The 22,750-nt window shown below is 39.3% G+C and overlaps 1 protein-coding gene across 2 annotated transcripts in view; it reads right to left on the reverse strand.

Moving 5' to 3' along the window:
- Positions 1-22,750, reverse strand: part of Sema5a (semaphorin 5A) — a 371,169-nt gene that overhangs the window by 115,228 nt on the left and 233,191 nt on the right. For both annotated transcript variants that reach the window (XM_048368447.1, XM_048368446.1), the window contains exon 6: positions 6,658-6,720. In XM_048368447.1, coding sequence (XP_048224404.1) covers positions 6,658-6,720 — 63 coding nt within the window. The remainder of the gene's footprint in view (positions 1-6,657; positions 6,721-22,750) is intronic.

The raw sequence follows: 22,750 nt of genomic DNA on the forward strand, positions 1-22,750 counted from the left end.
TTACTTAGCTTTTGAGCCCAAGAGAGATTGGGGCACTGGAGAGTGAAGATTAGGAATGAGTGAAAATGGCACAGTACAGGGCTGGGTAATTATCAGTCTCCTTCTGTGTTGATTTTAAGCTTCAAACTCTCCAGCGCAAGACCTGGCAGCAAATTACTTTGTGAATCCCAGCTAGAAACTCAAGTCTTTTATCAGGTTATCTAAACTGGCTTAAAATACCATTTGGAATCACCACTTTGAAATGTAGGCTAGGTGTATGTAGAAGTCCCTTTAAGGGATGCTTTTTAAAGGTTTCCTTTCTAAATCAGCATATTTAGATAACTGTGATTTTCCTTTTTTCACCTAAGCTCTTTTTGTCTTCCGTTGAAATGCTGGATCTTGAAAATGGGTTAAGAGGGCTGAATGAATTACGAAGTCACAGGACATATCTCCAAGGGCACTGGCAGCCTACTACCACGTGGCATCTGCCATGGCTGAGAGTCATGGATCCACATTTCAATACCATGTGAACACCCTCACAACCTGTGCGTGCCTGTGATGCGGTGGTAGGTCAACTTGTCCTTGCCTGGACAAGTGGTATTTGAATGGGTGGTCGGTCACTCACTCACCGACAGCCGTGGCTTTCACATGGGAGCCAGCCAAGCCCCACAGCTGAAGTGCTCAAGGAATGCTAGTCATAGGCAATGTGTGAGCCTTTTTAAAAGTCGATTGTGAATTAACCAGACTCTTGACTTCCAGAAAACTCTTAAACATACCATCCAGACAGATATATGCAGACAGATGTAAAATATGATTAAATGGGCCACAAAATGTAAGTGAAAAACACAGTTAACTCTAGGTATCTATGAGGATTGGGTCTTGGACATGCTTCCCCCCAGGGATACCAAAATCTGAGGATGTTCAAGTCCCTCATATAGATTAATAAGAAGCTTGGTGCCAATGGCTCACGCTTATAATCTTAGCAATCCAGGAGGCTGAGATCTGAGGATCGTGGTTCAAAACCAGCCCACGCAGAAAAGATTGTGAGATTCATCTTCACTTAACCAGCAAAAAATCCAGAAGTGAAGCATTGGCTCTAGTTTTAGAGTGTCAGCCTTGTGCAAGAAAGCTAATGGATAGAGCCTAAGCCCGGAGTTCAGTCATGAAATATTCCACAAAAATTTTTTAAAATAAAAGTAGAATGAATACAAAATGTGCATTGTTAATGTACATAATCTCATATATATTCAATTATACTTAGATTACTTTACATGGATCACATAGTATCAAGGCTATGTAGCATTATTGTATTTTTAAATAATTTTATTAAGTTTACGTAGTTTTAAGAAGGGGTTACAATTCAATGTGTCAGTTTATGAGTACAATATATCTTTTTTTTTCTCAAATTTTTATTATCAAACTGACGTACAGAGAGGTTACAGTATCATACGTTGGGCATTGGATACATTTCTTGTACTGTTTGTTGGAGTACAATATATCTTGATCAATGTCACTCCTTGCAACATTCTTTCCCATCTCTCCTAACCCTATATATCCTCACCATGTTCCTGGTTTTATTTTTTACATAAGTGTACTGAACATTATTTTATTCACTATAGGATAACAATAAGAAACAATACTTCATGATCAGTATGGATTCAACCGTTATAGGCCTAATCACAGGTACATGGTCAGGATTGGATGAACTGTGGAAGAGGTGTCCAAAGTATGCATAAAATGTTATTATCTAATGTAAAATGTTCTTTGATTTTACAGTAACAATGTAGATTCAATCCAGGCATAAAAATGCCTGACATATTGATTAATTCATAGCTTTCAGAAATATTGACACCATAGGTAAAAAGTGTCAGGATCCAGCCTTCTACTGCCAAGCTCCCAAACTCTGGGTGTTGTGATGTGCTTTTATTAGTCATGAGATGTCTGCCTCGTTATTATCATTAATTTTGCAACTCTGGAAACAGGACCACAGGATGCTGCAGGACGAACAATACATAGAGCCTTGGAGTCTAATCAAAATCCTCCTACTGACTGGCAAAATAATTCTAGGAACTTAGTGTCAAAATTTCTAAAATGAGATCATGAACAAGAACCTTTTGAAAATTGGAAAGTGTAATAAAAGCACAAAGCAGCTCTTTCATGCACTTAATAGTCAGTTGTGTTTCCTTTGTAGCATTCCTAAATGTCTTGGTGGGAGGAATTCAGTCCAGACATAAGAATCCCAAAAGACAAGAAAACTCTTGTTAGATGGTAAGACAATGGACTCTTTGTGTCTAAAATAATATTTGTGTGAAATACAAATTTCAGAGTTTAACTAATACAATGCTATTTCAAAACTAACTAAATGCAAAACCTCACTGTCATTCATTCTCCCTTTAGGAGGTGTCACGCTTAGTGTATTGCAGCCAACCTGAGTCACACATCTTATCAGTAAGTTAGAACTGCAACTCTACCCAAAATACCTTCTACCTTAGAATCTACCTTCATGACCTGCCCAAATAAAAAAAAATTGATGTGTTCTTAAACCTCACTCCCCCAAATTATAGTTTTATGTACTCTACTTGAGTAGAGGCCTGGCTCTACACTAGAGGCAAGAAGGAAAGTTACCACCTTTATTACATCAAGATCTTGAGCTAGTTGAAGACTATTCTAATCCTAGAAGCAAGTGTGCACAGATTGTCCTCCCCTCCTCCTCTCCCCGCTGATGAACCTGCCACTCTTCCAGGCACTGTGTTCTCACTTCCTGGCAATAAAATACCATAGTGTGGTACAGAGCAAACAGCTTTTTGAGTGGTAGGAAAGCAAGTCATGCAGTTATAATGGCTGGCATTTTCCTCACTTTTAAGATGGCACATTTTGGGCTGGGGATATGGCCTAGTGGTAAAGTGCTCACCTCATATACATGGAGCCCTCAGCACCTCGTATATACAAAAAGCCGGAATAGTGCTGTGGCTCAAGTGGTAGAATGCTAGCCTTGAACAAAAAGAAGCCAGGGACAGTGCTCAGGCCCTGAGTTCAAGCCCCAGGACTGGCAAAAAAAAAAAAACCAAACAAAAAAGATGGCACATTTTGCATTATTCTATTTATTTCAGAGAGAAGGAAAACTTTGTATTTCAGTGTTCATTGTCAGAAGACTATAACACAAGCCAATCCTCCTCAAATTATGACCACTAAGAAGAGTCTGGATTCCACTCCTCCAAAGAGACACCACATGTGATCAAAGGGACTGTGAAGATGCTGTCTGATTTGGCTCCTAGGAACTGTCAGAACAGGGAAATTGAGATGATCTAATTGCTGAATCCCAGCCCACTGACAGGCAGGCATGGAGGGGCGGGGGGGTTCTCTTCTAGGGCTGCCTTGTTTCTTTCATTTCTTTGTCTCTGGAGCTGGGCTTGGGTCTCTCACTGATAGTAACAGTATCAGGAGGCAGATGAAATAAGAAAAGAGGAATTGCACAAAAGGGAAATCTCTGTTCTCACCACTCACAACCCAGCCTGCTGGCTGTTTAGTGCAACGTATTTGTGAAGCCATCACTGTATTCTGAACACGTGAACTTGCAGTTAACATAACCTACACACACACACACACACACACACACACACACACACACACAATTAGATGACGTCTCACTCTGTCACAGAGGCTGGTCTCAATCTCCTTGGCTCCGAGGGTCTTCCCCTTGCCTCAGAATCCCAAGAGACTGTGGGATTATGTACACTAACCACTATATCCATTTCAATAGTATATAGAAGCTACTTAAAATTCTAGGTACATTTATCAACACACTAATACAGCCTAAGAGCAAATGTGATTTATCTTTCTCAGAGTATATGGTGCTTAAGATTTATCTTCATTTGTGTTACCATATTAATCTTAAAAATCCAACTTTGAATCAAAGTATAATTACCGAAATTTGCCTCTATCCCTAGCCCATTGAAGCCAAAATCATATGGGCTGGAAAAGAATTGTTTATCTCTTTAATCCTAATTTTCCTTCTTCATATCAGGAGAAATCAATTAAGTGTAGTGGTAACAGTCCCTTCAGTGATTCAAAGATTGGTCACCTACTTGGCCATAATGGTGCTATTCTTGTGGAGTTTACTTGCTCAATTCCTAAACAATACCCATAGGCTATGGCTTAAGGTATTACATGGGCCAGTTTTGATTCAGGATATACAATATGCCTCCCAAAGTAGTAATTAGATAGCAGGAAATAGAAATCACCCACATTTTTCTAAAATCAGGCACTTGTGGAATAGGTATGGAAGAAACCACTGAACCCATTAAGTAATTTAGGGCTTTCTTTTAAAACAGATACCAAAGTCCATAGATGAGAGGAGAATTATTAGTGTTTTGAAGTCTGGGAAGCCCATCCATAAGGGTGGTTCAGATCAAGGATGAAAACAAACGAAGGACAAAAATTTAAATGAAGGATGCAAATGTTGCAATCAGCATGCTCACCACGTTGGAAATTAGAATGTGGACTCTCAGCCATGTCAATGACTGGTAGAGTTGGTTGGTCGTTACTTGGGGTTGTCATGAGTGGAAGGGCAGAGGCCAGGAAGCTGAGAGTCCTCTTAGAGTGTAGCAAATGGTCCCCTCCACAGGGATCCAGTCCCCAGGCCCGTGGGGGAGGAGTGGGGAGAGAGACACAAGCCGAACGTAGTTCACGGCCCTGGAGAGGGCTTCAAGCGCCCAGGCCCTCATTCCACGCTGCTCACCGCTGCTCTGTGTGCCGGTGGGCTCAAGGAGGGTGAATGGGTCACCAACACACTAGCAGGCGCAGCCACCCTGTCGAGCTGCATAATTAAAACGCAGGATGGAAAGAAATGCCTTCTGGGTTTTCTAAGACTAATAACTGATGCAATGTCGGGTGGAACACACGAGCTGTGTCTTGAAACCTAAGGTTAAATGCCTTTCAGTAAGTAGTCTTTACCAATTTCTGCCTTTTTCCCCTTTGTTTACAAGGCTAAGGCTACAGTTCCTTCCTACTTCTTTTCCTTCTACCTACTTTTTAAATGCCAGTTTTCAGAAACTTAATAACTACATGGGCCGAGACTTGCCTCAGAAGCTGAAATTACAGGACGGGGAAGCAAGCAGTGAAGTGAAATTAAATAAAAATAAAAAAAACAGCCTCACATTCTGTTTTTGGAGGGGAGGGACGTTCCTTGCACTTGTCAAGTTGGTGAGGTATCACTGTATCACACATCAACCCTGTGTTTTTACTGTGTTCCCTCCATTAAGACAGTCTTGCTGACTACTCTGCCCTATCTGCCCTAGAACCACAATCCTCCCAATCATAGCCTCCCCCCACAATCCTCCCAGTCGTACCCTTCCAAATAGCCTGAGAGGACAGGCAGACCCCATTGCATCCAGTCTTAAGAACTTTTCTTCCTATGTTGGCCCCAAGCCCTGATCCTCTAACTCTCTGAAGTCACTACAATTACATGCAGGAACCACTAGCACCCTGCTTGCCTCACACTTTTACAAGCACAAAGAGCATGAAAACCATTTGCTATCATTCTCTGTATGTGGTATACTAACTGTTGGCCCTGGGCCATCTTTACACCACAAGCTCCCCACTGCACGACCTTGCTCCTCTGTGTGCTGTTTGTTGAACAGCACAAGGCACCATTAGAAATAAAGCCTGCAGCCAGGAAAGGAAGATCCCTCCGAGAACGAAGTGCAGTGAGTACACACCAGCTCAAGAGGCCCTCTTCCAGAGAATCAAGGACAAAGTTTTGTGGTTTTTTTTTTGTTTTTTTATTTTATTTTTTATTTTTGGCCAGTCCTGGGCCTTGGACTCAGGGCCTGAGCACTGTCCCTGGCTTCTTTCTGCTCAAGGCTAGCACTCTGCCACTTCAGCCACAGCGCCGCTTCTGGCCGTTTTCTAGATATGTGGTGCTGGGGAATCGAACCTAGGGCCTCGTGTATCCGAGGCAGGCACTCTTGCCACTAGGCTATATCCCCAGCCCAAGGACAAAGTTTTAATCATGCCTGCTACAGTCCCTGCTAGTTATATAGGCCTGGCAGGCACACATTTGCTCAGCAATACAGTATGTTCTGTAGGAAGTAGGGCATATACATTTTTCGCTACAAGAGAGACAGTTTATTTCAATGAATGCCAAGATAAATCATGAAATGTGATTGAAATGATTTTTTGAAGGAGCAGTTTTATTGAGCTGGGGATGTGGCTCAGTGGTAGGGCATTTAACTAGCGTGCACAGGCCCTGAATTTGATCCTCACTAACGTAAAAATCTGTATCTTGTACATACTTTCTGTAGCAAATGAAAATGTATGACAAAAGGACAATAAAATATTATTTAAAAAATGGATGTCACTGTTGTTTCAAACAATATGAAGTCAGTTACTTCCATATCTGAGTTTATTAAAACTACAAATTATATTTGGTGTATATACATGTATGAATGTAGGTATGTGTATATGTATAGATATATGTACTCACATATGTACTTATATACATGTACATATAATAGAAATGGTGGTTGGTAGTTCTAGTTACTTTCCATGTAATTTTAAAACTCTGAGCACTTGCTGTATACTTTTTTGTCTGTGTTTTGTGTTTACTTTCTAGGACACCATCCAGCCAGGCATCCAAACACATTCCATGTGGTCCTCCGGCACGTGGAGAGAGCTCACCTTTGATTTGCCCTTGCTGTAACAGGCCTTCGTGGTAGCTTCGTCACACCCCCATTCCACAGCCTGCAGGAAACATCAAAGCAGAGCAACCGTTAGGGTTTGACTTGAGTAGGAGGGGGAAAAACCAGGCAAGGTCCTGGAAACCAAGCTGTACACACTGGAACTCATCCTTTGAAATCAAGGCCAGATTTACACTGAATATATGAAGTCCAATTACCAGCTCACACTTGGCTTGGAAACTGACGTACTTACAGTATTCAAGATAGGAGTACTTGATTCTGAATAGTAATAATAACGTGGTTAGGTCTGGTTGTTATTGGAGAGACAGGTGACAAGAGCTCATGTTGACTTCACTGAACCACAGTCACAATAAAATGGCCTTAGTGTTTATTCAAATCTATAGAGTTTACTGTAGCAACTGCACATTCATCAATAACAGAAAACAAAGTGAGGATGACTTTGCATATCCTAACAAGCAAGACGCATATACACAGGACAGCAGAAAAATACATAGCTCATGCAAAGAAAATTTTCCCCAAAGCTAGAAATTTTCTGGTACTAGTCCTAATTATTTAGACCCATGACTTTTAAGCATCATTTCTCAGGCTTTTCTAACTCAATTTACTCCAATCAATGGTACAGCTGTATTTTCACACAGAATGGGATTTATCTAGATAACAGGTAGCACTTGCTTCACAGGGACAGAGGTTTCTAGAACATGTCTTTACTGAGAGGGGGTTGTTTTGCAGATGTATAGGCATTGATGTTGCTTGCGCTCTACTATTTTTTTCCTTTTCTTCCTACTACAACTATATTCTATCTTACTGTTGGGATGGAACTTGAGGAGGGCATCAATTGGTAGGAACATACACTAGTGCTGCCACTATGGAAATCAGTATGGAGTTTCCTCAAAGTACCCAAAAGAAATCCTGCTCTACCACACCTGGACACATGCTTGAAGAAATGCTGGTCAGAATACAACAGCACAACCACAACAGCTATGGATCAGCTTAGGTTTCCATCAACAGGAAAATGGAATACGAGATTCAGTATGTTAACACAAACAGAGTATTATTCATGAATAAAATTATGTCATCTGCAGGAAAATGGATGTAACTATAAATTCAGGTTAACCAGCAGAAGCCAGACTTAGACACATCTCACGCTTTATCCCATAGTCAGAATCTAGAGCTAAAAAGAGGGAGCATAACCTAAAATAGGGGACTGTCAAGGGAGGAGCCTAGGTCGGTGATGAGGAGATGTAGGCATCTAGGCACACTGTAGGCATCTAGGAAAATGTCAAAATAAAATCCATTAAAATTGTAATAGAAACTACGGTTTCACACTTATAAGATTTTTTTCCCCAAATTCCCTTGTACTTGGAAGAATAGTAAAATCAGGCCTAACAAAAATCTCCTATCAGCTATCTCCAAAGAAAATTGAATAATAGGGATTAAGTCATAACATGCTACATTACAGATAGATTATTTTATTGGGAAAACATGAGTTCTAAGACCTATTGTATTCAGAAACAACCCTATAAGTGTTTTCCCTTGTGCAGGTGTGGAGACCTTTGTCCGTTTCAGTGTGTGAGAAGTTCATGGTCCTTTTGTGGATGTTCTCCTGTTCATCCTGCTGAATGGTAGCAATAAAGTTAGCGCTAATCCCCCTCTGTGCAAACAGTGACACTGCCTTCCAAGGGGCATGGCCAACACTTCATGAGAAGGAAAGACAGCAAAGCAGAGGCGGGAGTTGACACACAGCTGTATCTACATCTCTGTAACCGACGGGCAGATGTGCTAAAGGAATTTACTGCATCGTGTTAAACCGATTTATCTCTAATATTTGGTTTGTGAAAGCTCACTTAAAACTTTTTTTTTTGGTCAGTGACGGGGCTTGAACTCAAGGTTCCGGTGCTGTCTCTCAGCTCTTTGGCTTAAGCATAGTGCTCTGCCACTCTGAGCCACAGTGCCACTTCTGGTTTTTGAGTAGTTAATTGGAGAGACTTTTCTGCCTGGGTTGGCTTCCAGCTGTGATACACAGATCTCCGTCACCTGAGTGGCTAGGATTACATGCAGAAGCTACTGGTGCCAGCTCAATTCTGTTATTTTTACTTAAATAAATATATTCATGTACCCCCCAAACACACCAATATCCTTCTCCCTCCCTCCCTTCCTTTTTCCTTTCTTTCTCTCTTTCTTTCTTTTTTCTTTTGTTCTATCCAAATCTATCCACACACACGTATATATATGCATATATAGGTGTTCGTATATATGTGCATATGTGTGTCTATATCTATAATAGACACACATACATGTGTATTTCAGAAAGGGACTTAGTGTTTGTATAAGGGAAACTACAGTGAAGAGTTTCAGCTAAGGAGGCATTCAAATGGCTCAAGATGCTCTGGTGATGCTTAAAAGTTAAGTATTGCCAGGTGCCATTGGCTTTTGCCTATAATCCCAGCTACTCAAGAGGCTGAAATCTAAGGATTGGGGTTGGAAGACAGCTGGTGTAGCAAAGTCCATGAGACTCTCATCTACAATTAACCACCAGAAAAGTGGCGCTATGGCTCAAAATGATAAGAGTGTTAGACCTGAGGAAAAAAGCACCCAGGCCCTGAGTTCAAGTCCCAGGACCACCAAACAACAACAAAGTTAAATATTAATAGTCTCTTCAGTAAACATAAGAGCTATGAGGAGCAGGGTTTGTCCCAGGATTAAGGGAGAGTATTTATTAAATGCTATCAAAATTGTTTAGCTCCAGGTGCTGCAAGGTAAACAAACAGCTTCATAAGTCTGTCTACTACTCAAGTGGCCTTTGCATTTTCAAGATAAATATTGACCAGGGACTGGAAGGGAAAAGTAATAGAAAAAGGAAGGTGAGAGTTTTCATAAATATTTCATTACTTTATTTGGAATACCAAAACATAGCAAATGTTCACACAAGTTTATTAGACCAGTAGAAAATAGAACAAATCTTATAGATTTTTTCTCAAGACATTTATTAAATGTAGAGAAGTTTCTTTCCAGAGGCATTTTCATTATAGTATCACCAGTGTGCCAATAATATTCAAATCCAGAACTAATTAAAGACCATGATTGTATAGATTTTCTGTGGGCTCACTTTCTACACTAATAGAAGACAAGAGAAAAAGAGATTTTTATATTAAGAATGGAACTGTACTTATAATGTAAGATACCAAGTGGGGACACATTATTAGACACTGCTGAACTATAAATGGAAGGTAGAATTGAATAAGAATTGAGTTTCAGATTCATCACATCCTGTTTTTCTTTCACTCAGTGAACTAGATTTTGTCCACTAGATTACTTGACAGAAATGAGGAGAAATGGTCTCTTGGGAGACAAATGTACATATCATTGAAACTTATGCAACTTTCCTCTAGAATCTTATTTTTCAATGTTAATCCACTTTTTTTGCTTGGATTTAGCTTCTTCTTTTAATCTGCTTCCAACTTCCTTTATTGTAGAACATCCATTCTAATCAATGAAACATCTTTTAGTTAAGCCTCCTTCTAGTCTCAGTGAAGCCAGTTATTATTATGCATATATATCACATATATATATACACACAGCATATTATTATTTTGGAACCAACCTCACTATTGATTTGAGAAACCATCTTTACATGTGTCTTCAAATTCATTATACACATACATTTCTAACCACTTAATCTATCTTTGTGGTTGTTAAAACAAATGTCAACTCGGTCTTATTTCCTAAGTCTTTTGTTTTTTTTTATCTGTACTTTTATCTTCTTTTGTTCTTTTGCTATTGCATAATATCACATAAAATAAAAGTAATAGTAATTCTCTACGCTATTTGACATTTAGTGTTCTTATTCTTTTGAGCCATAGTAGACATACAGGAGTCATTTTAGGGTGACTTGGGTATACAAGGAAGAAATACCTATATTGTAAAAGCAAAGGTTTCTCTGTGTGGCTGGTTTTCTTTTTCTCTGAAGCTTCTGAAGGAACATCTGTGTTCTCACACAACATGCAGAAGCTTTGTATTATTCCCAGACATCCATTATCTTTTTCATTTCATAAAGAAACTTTAAGTACTTACCCAGTGCAATATACTCAGCTAGATAAAGAGTGGCTTAAGATAAACGGGCACATACAGCAGACACTGGTCCACATCAGATGTCAGTTCATAATAAATGTCAGTTAGTTACATGTGGCATCATGTGAAATTTGATTGTACAACAGCACTCATAGTCTGGTTTTATTTACCACATGTCAGTTCACCCAGGATCCAGTGATATACTTGGATTTACAGAATCATAGCTTTCAAGCAGTCAGAGTGCTACAGCAGGACCTACAAAGAAGCAGAATACACCTACAGAAAACCTCCTTTCAAGTGGCAAAAAGGCTGTTGATGTAAGAAGCCTCCCAGTGGGAGCCCAGACAGGTCTCCATCATGATAAGTGGAGCTGTGATCCCAGGAGAAAATCAGATGTTATCCCATTCCACAGCAAGAGAAGTTCATCTGACAGGGACTAAGCAGTGGTAGATACTTTTCATAAAAATGAAGAGAAGAATATCCTAGGCAGATGGGCCATTGCTCTATCAGCAGATGGCTCTACTAATTAGATACTGGCAAAAGATAACATTAGAAAACTAGCTTAATTACATGGCACCAAAAATTAGCAACCACCTGAGGGCTTTGTTTTGTGTGTTTTTTTTCATATGTTTGCTTTCAGATTCTTCTGTCATGTATTTCTGGGACACACTGGAGATTGTTACATGGTCCTGTTGATTACAAACAAATTGTCAGGGACTGTGAGACCACATTTTTGTTCAAGTCAAGGAAAATGCAAATGAATTGGAAGTAGGAGCAACTATGAGTTGAATGTAATGTGAATAAAATGACAACTTAGCCTTGGGTATGGACATCTTCACTAATTTCTTGTAATGGGTACCCATGTCAGTTTCTAAACAAGTGACACTTGAGTTGAAACTCACTGTGTGTGCATTACAGGTCACAGAGTAGGAGACACATTAGTTACTTTGGAATGATTTGTACAACATTTCCACTTCTTACTGGATGCTGAATGTATCTGCTCATTTTCTCATGTTTATTTCCAGGACACTTGCATTTTGTTCACGTCAAACAGAGAGAAGTCCAATTATTTTCTACTGGCAACTTCTAAATCAGAAGTTATGAAGATGTCTTTTTATACTGAAATCAACCCCCAAATCAGAGGATGTTATCTTACCCTTAGAAATACCCACCAAATTGTATTATAATATTAAAACCAATGATTTTTTTTCGCACAATACCAAATTAAACTTACTCTGATTAAGTACAGATTATGTAAGATTATGTCCTTTAGGCATATTCTATTTTTGGTAGTAGAGACAGAATAACATGTACTGGGTGGCTTTAGTATTAGATATTCATTTGCACAGCTTGACTACTGGAATCAAGGTGCAGCTAGTAATTCCTTCTGGAAACTTGGAGAGAGTCTTTTTTGGGCCATTCCCCCTAATACCCACTGTCAATTCTTAGAATTTGAATTCCCTGACTGGTAGATACATCAATTCTATCTCTGTCTTAATCAATACAAAGCCTTCTCACTGTATCTATTTTCCCCCCAGATGTCTCTTTTATAAGAACACCAGCAATTTAACTATGATGCATCTTCGTATACTATTAATTATTAACTACTAGTACAGTATTAATTATTTTAAATTATTTTTAATATTTTCCCATTATTTTTAAGGTACATTTATATTTGCAAAGTTCCAGTTTCCAAGTCAGCCCACACACTAGCATTTGGATAGGTTTTAACTGAAGATGGCATAATTCAGCCCAGTATAAACCATGAAACACGAAGGTAGTTTTGCACTGCCAATAACATACATATTATGGTCATTACTCTAGGATAAATTACTTTCCAAGTCTAATGCAAAACAGTGGTAATAACTTATTAACTTATGCTGTGCTAGTCAGGGTGTTAAGTGTTTTCAGTACATTTATCTCCCTTAGTATCTGTAATTTTATTTAAGCAATATCAGTATTATATGATTTTTAGGTATAGGTATAGGCCAAATAATTTTCCAAAGGCCTAACGATATCAAGTGTCAGACCAGGATTGAGACTTTCTGACTCAGATCTGTGCCTGTTCTCGTATTACTGGATTTAACAAAGCAAGTACCTCCCTGGTTAACCATTCCTCATTTCTTTGTTTCTTTTTCTTACAATTCAGCATAGTAGATACCCAAAGGGCATCTCTAAGTTCAGATCTGTTGCCATTCAGTAAATATTAATCATAAATGTCATTGATTTCCTTGTCATGGAATGTATTCATTTTTAAAACCTCTGGACCCATTTACAGCCCAAGTATTGATTTTAAACAACATATGATTTATCCAGTGATACTCTGTCATCAACAACTGTATGGCCAGAGTATGATCTGAGAAATGTGAGTTGATTTTGTGAGAGTAAACATCAAACATATAGAAAAGCACAGACTGTTCCCAACATAGCACTGAGTTCTACTTTCATAACAGGTATTAAGATCCCACCACTCAACTTGCAGGCCCTCAAGGGTTCCCTCAGTCCCCTGGAATAAAAGCAAAGCCATAAGAAATATTCCACCAAGTTTTCTAGTGGCATTCACCCTCTCTTTAGGTTCTTTGGGGGTAGTCATAGAACAATGGAGACATTCACTCTACATGGCCTGGCATAGGGTCTGTGGACCAGCTCATTCCACTTCTGGAATACTCTCCCTTCAGAATCCCAGTTATCTAATTCCTCTACCACATCTTAGTGCAAACGTGTATAACTGTGAATGGAAAGCTTCAATGGCGGGCTGGGGGTGTAGCTGTCAGATCATGGTTTTGCTTCCCCTATATGGAAAACAACAGAGCAACAACAGCCCCAGAATGTTGATTTACAGTTCTGTACCCACAGGAGGCAAATTGCTGGGGTGGGTGGCTAGGCTGCTTGGTGCACTTACGCGTCAAACAAGCACATCCAGCAAGGATGGAACTAAGTGGTTCACAGATGTCCTTCCAGGCCTGCAGGGGGAATGGGCAAATGCGACTGTTGAAGTCTCCTGCCTGGGTGGTGGCAGAGCAAGCGCACCCTGTATTTCATAGTCACAAAAACAAACCAATGACTTCTCCCTCAAGGGAGAAACTGCTCAACAACAGTATGGGATTATTTACAGGTGCTATTTCAGTTGTCCACTTCTGAAAATATACAACTAACTGTCCATAAATCAAGACCTTACAAGTAGGGCCACCTTTGGAATCTCAGTTCTTTGGTAGTGGAGTCTGAAATGGGAGCAGATTCTTTGCTGCATACTCCTTGATAAACCACAAGAGCCGGGTAACATGACAATAAAATTCACTCCACAAAGAGATTCCGAACACTTAAAATGTTGGTGTAAAATGGTGTCTGTGATTCTTCAATAGCAGAACGAAAACATAAATAACATGCCAAGTCTCTGAAGCATCATGGGAATGCTAGGGTCCCAGAAACAAGACTGACAAGTCAATGTTTTGAGGAACCAAATGCCCCTGAGAAGTAATTTCCACTGCCCTGAGTGGACCTGGAGACAGAAAATGAGAGGGATGGAGGGTGAGCTCCCAAGGCCTCCCGCTAGCATGGACATCCCCACAGGGATGCGCTGGAAAGGAACCAGTGCAAAGAACAAGATACTGCCTGGTGGAAAGTTTAGCGTCCTCCAACACTGAGGTATTACACCACCATAGCACTTCAGAAGCACTGCTTACTTGAAGGTAAGGCTAGAATCAGCTGCTGCTCCTGGCTGTAATTTCCCAGAAACAGTCTGGCTCTCCAGAATCAAAGAAATTATTTTCATGGCTCCAAGTAGGAAATCCTTCAAAAACAGCAAATAATCCAATTTGTAAGCCTAAATTCAGTGAAAAATCCAATTACTAGAGGAATGACTATTTTTATGCATTAATTTCCTAAAAGTATTAGTATGTAAGTAACCCAATTCAAAATCAATCAAGCATGGGATAAAAGTATTGACATTAGAGTGAGTTGAGTTCCTAAGGACTATTTTGCCTAATTTAATATTTCCCAAATGCAATTCATTGGAAAACTCACATTTCTAAGGCGCTCTCTCTCTCTCTCTTTCTCCCTCTCCCTCCCTTCTTCTCTCTCCTTCCCTCTTTCTCAGCACAAGATGGCACTCAAACTCAGTATGTGATGCTTTCACTCATGAGCAGGTACCCTACCACCTGAGCAACACTTCCAACCCTTCGATCCCTTAGTCTTCCATTAATCATGTCCCATGTCACACAGATGATGCCACGAAACATCACAATATCCATAATTTGCTGCTTGCAGGAAAGTAAATGAAAATGAGATTACTTCTTCTGAAATAATGTCTATTTGGCATATTCAAAAAGGTACTGAAAAGGAGTAAGTTGATCATGGATACTTGTGAACAATAACAGAGACGAGCTTGCTAAAATCATTTGATCATTTTATGAAATAGCAACATGAAAGCTTACAAAAGGTTATTTATCAAATAACAATAGAAATTGGTTGCCTATGACTTATGGTTGTGACCTTATTTACTCAAGGGCTGAGATCTGAGGATAATGGTTCAAAGTTAGCCTGAGCAAGAAATTCTTTGAGACTCTGATCTCTACTGAGCTACCAAAAAAGCTGGAAGTAGAGCTGTAGATCAAGGGGGCGGAGTGCTAGCATTGCGCAAAATAAGCTCAGGGATAGCACTGATGCCCCGAGTTCAAGCCCAAGAACTGACATGAGTGCATGCATGCAAACGCATGTGTGTGCGCGCACACCTCCTCCCCCCCCCACACTAACAAAAAGGAACACACTGATATGAGGTATATTGTAAGGATAAACAAGTTGGCACAATAAGGCCTAACCTGGTAACATTCTGCCTGTGCTAAACTTACGGTGTGGCTTTTACTAACACATTCTTGCACAGACTACAAGCAGTTATAGTGTAGCACCATAGAGGAAAGTAAGATAAACCAGCCTGGCCCTAATGTAAGAATGAACTTCCAAGCCATATGACGACATCTCTTCTGGGAATACAGTTAAAGGGCTCAAAAGGGACTGAATATAAAAAATAATATGGAGGACCAAGGGTTTTATTTTGAGGCAACATGAAACAGATGTAGAAAGAGATGTCAGCAAACACAGCATGAATATAAATGAAGACGCAGAAACTCTGCAAGCCTTTGTTTGGCTTAGAACTTTATTTTTATTAATGTTAATAAAATAGTTTTATGTTTTCAGGAGGATATCCCACTTGTGATTCCCTGGGTTAGATTTCGTGGCAATTCGAAGTCACCCATATCAGGGACATTGGCTTGGTCTTATTATTGTTGCATATGTTGGCTAAATAAAACTGAAGACATTCTTTGTGAACTCTCGGTTTAATAGCCAATGTAGACATAAATGTATGGGTTTTGTTCTCAGTTCCTCCATGAATCTTGTCTATTTTTGATTCTTCTCAAAGTAGCTTCATGAAAACAAACAACATATCATACCTGATTAACATTCCTTGACAAATCCAAGTTACAATATTCTCTCCAAATTTGCTAGATTGCTAATAAAATCCAAATTATAGATGTTTATGAGGGAATTATTTTATATTCATGGAACCACTGAGGACTTACTCATTATTCAAGTTGCAAATGCTTCCTTCTTGAGATGTATCCCACAACTACAAAGACAGACTTTATTTTCAGCTGGAAAACATATCGATCTATTTGCAAATCTCAGGATATTTAGAAAATTCTTTTATGATCCTTATTCAGCATCATTTCTACAAAGTTTTGTCTTCTGCTAAGAAAAATGAACATTGGAATATGTTTTCTGCTATACCTTTGGGCAGTCATATTTAGCTCTCATTGTTAAAAATGAATAAATAACTAGATGATATACTTCTGTTCAGGAAAAACATGCTTTATAATAGTATCAAAGTATCAAGTGAGAATTTAATGAAAATTATTGATATATTCATTTCCAGTTAATATTTAACAATTCCATAATGTTATGAATACTTACATAAAGTTATTACCTGAAATAGTTTATCATTAAACAACAATTGTGTTATATGACAATTATTTTGCCAAATGTTTAACTGCTATAGGAAAGTATGCTTATTTATATATCAGAGGGAGTGCTAAAATATTATTATAAGTACTAAAACATTTGTGAGAAAAAATATCAACAGCAATAAAAAATTTGAAAAGGCTCAAAAGGTTTCGAGGGTGAGAGTAAGAGTTGTGACCTTTTGATGTCTGTAATGTTTAACATACTGTGGTTGAAAACGTGAAATTTAGGCTATCATTTTACATTAAACAGGGATGGTCATTACTGTCCCATTCTCTCTATTTCCGTTACTTCCATTGCTGTATTGTAGCCAGAACTGACCATTATGCACTTTCACCCAACTTTCTGTGCAGAGTTTGACTTTGGAGTACATTAATTGCCCACAACTATTAAAACTGCTTTGTGGCTTCGAGTGGAGTCTAGAAACTTAAATTTGGATGACCCTGAGAGGAAGGCCTTCCCCCAAAGTTATGAACCCTGACTAATGGGAGAAGAGACGACTCTGCAGCCGTGATTAAATTAAGAACGTGGAGATAGACTTTCCAGTCAGTTCTTTCAGTCTATCACGTACCTCTATGAGGTCCCTTCCTTGTGATGGATGTCAGAGGAGTCGTGCCACAGTGCAGGAGCAATGTGACCACCAAGGCAGAGAGGAGTGATCCAGACACACGTCTAGGGAAGCAAGAAAGCACCCCCGTGGATGTCAGAAATACAACGAAGAGACAGTTCTCTAGAAGCTGTAGAGGAAGCAGGACCCATCCTGCTCCTGGATAATCATCCCACAAGAATTATTTTAGACGCTTCGAAAGGAGTAAATTTCTGTTGTCTTAGCCACCAAGTGTGTGACATTTCCCTACAGTCGTTCCAAGAAATCCATGCAGATAGAGCTATGCATGGGTTACTCATGTGCAAACACTCATATACTAGAGACCTTTGTGGTAGCTGTTTTCAATAGCATGTGACTTTACAATGGGGTGTAACAGCCACCCCCAAATACACCCTGAACCAGGCCAGGCCAGGCTTGTCAGCTTCATTTTTTGTGTACAGATGAACTGGAGAGATTTTTATGTATAGTTTCACTGGGCAAGATTTCAAGCAAGGAATTGACACAGAGAAATGAATCATTGAGATAAGTGTCTCTAGTATGAGATAGGCTAGAAGGTGGAGCAGGGTAGGACTGAAGAGGAAGTGAATGGTGTAGAGGCGACTTCACGCAGAGCAGACAGGCCTTGAACACGGAATACGCAGGACTTCAGAAGGACAGAGAAGTGATGATTAGCTAGCTACTTCGGAGCAGGAATAGCTCTGCTCCTGAACACAATACTCTGCTGCCGTCTTTCTACACCCGTAAGTAATTGTAGCCTTAGAAAAATAAAACCAACGTGCAATACTGGGAGGAGACAATGTACTTCCAAAATAGCAAAATCATTGATGGAAGAAATACCAAATCTATGCAATGTTTAGATCATCATATATCTGATAGTTCATTGGTAATAGATTGTGCTTTCAAAACAAAGGAAAAACAACTTAGCAAGCGAACTTCTATTAATCACATGAAAGGTATCTCACATATCATAGGCATTCAAAATAGTTCAGCACAAGAACTTCTTTTTCAAAGTCATATCATCATGATTTATTTGCCTAGAATTCCATGTTCTGAGTCAAACAAATGAGATGATATAAAAGAAATGACACAAACAGGAATGAAAAATGAGGGGAAACTTCTAACTCTTGACCTCCAGCATACCAAGCAAAGCTAAACAAGTTCAAATTTACAAGTGGGAAAATAAGAAACGTAGAATACCAGCTTGGTTTTTTTTAAAAAATTCTTATCATTATCAGTCTTAGATTTCTTTTAGATTTTTTACTTATGTAGGAGAATTCTGAGAAAAGATCTTGCCGTAAGAAGATAACAGCCATTCTGCCTATGATGTAGATAAGAAAGGACATTTTTTTCTTTCCTCAATCGGTCCTCTTTGGAGCTCTAGGGAGAATTCTGGGTAGACAATGCCCCACTTCTAATTCTTCATAGGAACAGTAAGTATCTAATCAATGCTAGTGTTAAGGATCACTTTAGTGATGGCACTGACTTTGAACATGGTTCACCACAGCCAGTCTTCCATACCAGCATTGTGCACTTAATCAACTTCCATACAAATAAGTGTACAGCAGAAGGCCATTCATCCAGCTAGAGATGACAAATTGTTGCCAATGTAACTGGTACAGAGAGATACAAACCAACAAAGGAAGCAAGAAATCAATGCAGAACAGTAACACTGTGCGTAGAAGGGTGGCGGATACACTGGGGATTTTAGTCTACTGGAGGGTATATGTCCCAGAAAAGAATGAGTCCTTTCCCACTAGGATTCCTGACCACTGTAGCTCACTCTGGCCTTCCAGGACCTAAGCAGAGAGAGGTGAATATAAGCCCACAGCTGTGACATATCACATATGGGCAACAAATTATTAAAGTGTACCTACAAAAGTCAAGCTGACTTACTTATTCCCTAGCTGGTTTTGTGTGTTATTTAAGGGATAAAACAAACAACAAATGGTCTCCTCTTGGGCCACCATGTAAGCTCCTAAGCACTGAGGAGGTCCACGGAGTCGCTGTGTCTGGAGGTGGTTCCACTCTCTCACAGCAGTGGCCATCTGAGTGGTCGTCACCTGTGTCAGCAAATCACCCAATCTAGTTCCACAAAGGGCCGGGGAACACTAGAACTTACGTGAATATTTAGGGAAAAGCTTACCTTAAAGGAGTTCTACTAGCTCTGAAATAAGGAAAGCCAATGGGCATTCGTCCCATTTCCTACGCCCCTCAGATCTGATTAAGACATATAATTACACACTGCTATTTAGTCTCCAAGTTTTCCAAACAGGATGGCATTCTGCCATACACTTCCCATGCACTTTTGCTCAAGGCATGTGATTTAATGAATTACGATAAGTGCATATCTTTATTATATTCAGGACTACTGAGGCTCTGAAAATGAAGTTACCTATATGTACAATTAAACAGCAATTTAAAAATATTTAATTGCATTTTAGGATAGAAATGATTTCTGGATTGGAAAACTATCTGTTACGTTTTCTTGTCATTTTCTTTACCTGTTTGAGGACATTCTCTGCCTATCCTCTTTTAAATGGTCTACTTTCTGTGGAGTTCTGAATCTTTTTTCATATGATTAGGTTTAAACTTATGTTAATATACAATCCAAAAGGATTTGCCAACATATTATGCTTAATTACCTAAATTCAGTTGAATGTGGTATAAAAAAATCTCAGAATCTTTAGCAAGGTAATCTTTGCTTTTTAGAACCTCAAGCTTGTTATCCTAGCTACTCAAGTTCTGAGATATAAAATGCCACAGTGCCAAGTCACCCTGGGAATCTATGAGACACTCCCTCCAATTAGCTGATTAAAAAAAAAGTTGGATTGGAAGCATGGCTCAAAGAAGCACCAGATAAGAGTAAGCAAACCAAGAGAGCATAAGGCCCTGGGTTCAAGCCTTGATACTAGAAAGAAACAAAATCTAAATTCTCTAGATATTTGATTGTGAATAATGCCAAAAGAACTCTACTTGTCCTCTAAGTAACTGGGAGACTCAGGAAAACCAAACTCGGGATTATGAAGTGACTTCTGCATGACTATTATATTAGTAATAGTTAAAAAATTTTCTAGAACATAAGGATATTAATATAGAAAGGTAAATAAAATCTGTGCCTACTCATAATAAGCAACAGTAAGGACATTTCTTAGGGATCATCTTTGCTTACTATTGACATACACACAATAGGCAACATTTGAATAGAAACCTGGGATAACCTGCTATAACTCTTTGACTGACCCTGAACCAAGAAAACACCACTAAATAAGCAACTATCATATTGAGTTTTATTAGACAGTAGAGATTTTAACTCACAACTAAATTTACCAAGCATCTGTACTGTGACAATGTTCAGTGTTTCTACAGCATCCTGCCTGTTAACACTTCTTGGCCCACTTCACACACGAGAAAAGTAATTATAATACAGTGTGACAGTAAAGGTATGTACAGCTGGGCCTGAGTATCTGAGGCAGATTGGTTCCAAGCCCCTCATGGATATCCAAATCTGTAGAACCTCAAGTCTCTTATTTTAAAAGGTATAGTATCTGCATAAAGCCAGCACACATTCTCCACGCACTTAAATGCACACTAAGTTCATGATAAGAAGTACCACAATGTAGTGCTATGTATACATGGAACAGGACACAGTGCTTGAAAAAATAGAGAATTCCACGCACACGCTGTTCCCATCTGAGCAGTTCTTCTGGGAGAATGCAAGTTCTTCTAGGAGAATAAAAGGCAGATGTTTGCATAAACTGGGCCATGGGGACAGCATCAGTGAAAAGAGAAAAATCATCTCTCATTCAAAGAACTGCACAAAATATAAATAAGTCTGAAGCCTAGATGGAGAAGGGGAGAGTTACCAAATCTCGAAGCCAGAATCAGGATATGACTTACATGTTGTACCTCAACGTTATTTTATGTTTAGGGTCATGAAGCAGAAAGGCAATACAACAGTTTGCATATGTAAGACATGAGGCACAGTATGGGAAAGAGAAACTGAGGCAAAGAGCACTGCAAACAACTGTTCCAGCTCAGAGAACACTAGTTCTTCCTAGTACTTAAAGGAAAAAGGATGGAAGGCATGGGGAAGAAGAAATAATAACCAGAATGGAATTACGTAGTTAAAGCCCCTGGGGACAAAACAGGAAGTTAGTTCTGAGAAGTCTACACAAGTGGAACCCTGGAAGGAGGGCTGAGCAAAATGGCGGAGGTGTATGTGCAGTTGGCACTGAATGAAATTTGAACTACCAATGCATCCATTACTCTGGGCATGACGTATCAAATCAAATTTGATCTCAGGTCTGTTTGAGATGTGACATCCAAATGCTGCTGAGGATTTGATAATATTTTATCGATGAAGAAGCTGAGATGCAAATAAAGACTAAACATTGCTTAACTTCATATGTGTCCTTGCCTGAGAATAAAGAGGATCTATCTACTGAGGGCAAATGTGGCTCATATGTTTTATTTATTTTGGCATCTGTTGCATTTCTCTTCTAGGGGAAGGAAATAGAATAAGAAGACACAACAGCTCACACTGTCACAAATCTCTGTTTCATGTGACTGTCAACATACTATGTCCACATCAAGGTGCCAGCTGTGTTATGGCTACAACTAAGGATCATCTTGGAGCTTTGTGTGGTAGACTCTCAATTCAGAACCAGACAATGATATATGGCTTGAAAAGTATGACATTGAGAGGTCACATCCTAAGAGTCCTAATGGTTTCCTGACAATGCTGTCTATAAAACATCCCCAACACTCCCACAGAATATGAAGTTTTGGTAACATGCACTATATTTAATAATTTTATTAACTCTTTTTTTTTTTTTTTTTGGCCAGTCCTGGGCGTTGGACTCAGGGCCTGAGCACTGTCCCTGGCTTCTTCCCGCTCAAGGCTAGCACTCTGCCACTTGAGCCACAGCGCCGCTTCTGGCCGTTTTCTGTATATGTGGTGCTGGGGAATCGAACCTAGGGCCTCGTGTATCCGAGGCAGGCACTCTTGCCACTAGGCTATATCCCCAGCCTTATTAACTCTTAATGGATTAAATATCTTCTCCTATAGTAATACAAGTTCAAACAACCATATTTTTGGTTTAGCAATTTATTTTTTTTAACACTTGGAGGTTTGAGAGTTCTATTGTAGATTCTAATTAAATCAAAAACGAATCTGAGAGTTGGGAAAGACACAATGAATCTAACATCAGAAACTTCCAGGAGAATATATAAGGATTCCAAGGTGAAAGACACACCACAGTTGTTATCTGATGTACCTGGCTTTCAGACCAAGAGCTGTGTGAAGTTTGGGGAAATCACTTTGTGTTTCAGAATTCATCTTGCACATCTGTAGACAAGAGTAATTAATCTCTGCCCATCTTGG

The sequence above is a fragment of the Perognathus longimembris genome, chromosome 19, assembly GCF_023159225.1.
Source record: "Perognathus longimembris pacificus isolate PPM17 chromosome 19, ASM2315922v1, whole genome shotgun sequence".
Taxonomy (NCBI): Eukaryota; Metazoa; Chordata; class Mammalia; order Rodentia; family Heteromyidae; genus Perognathus; species Perognathus longimembris.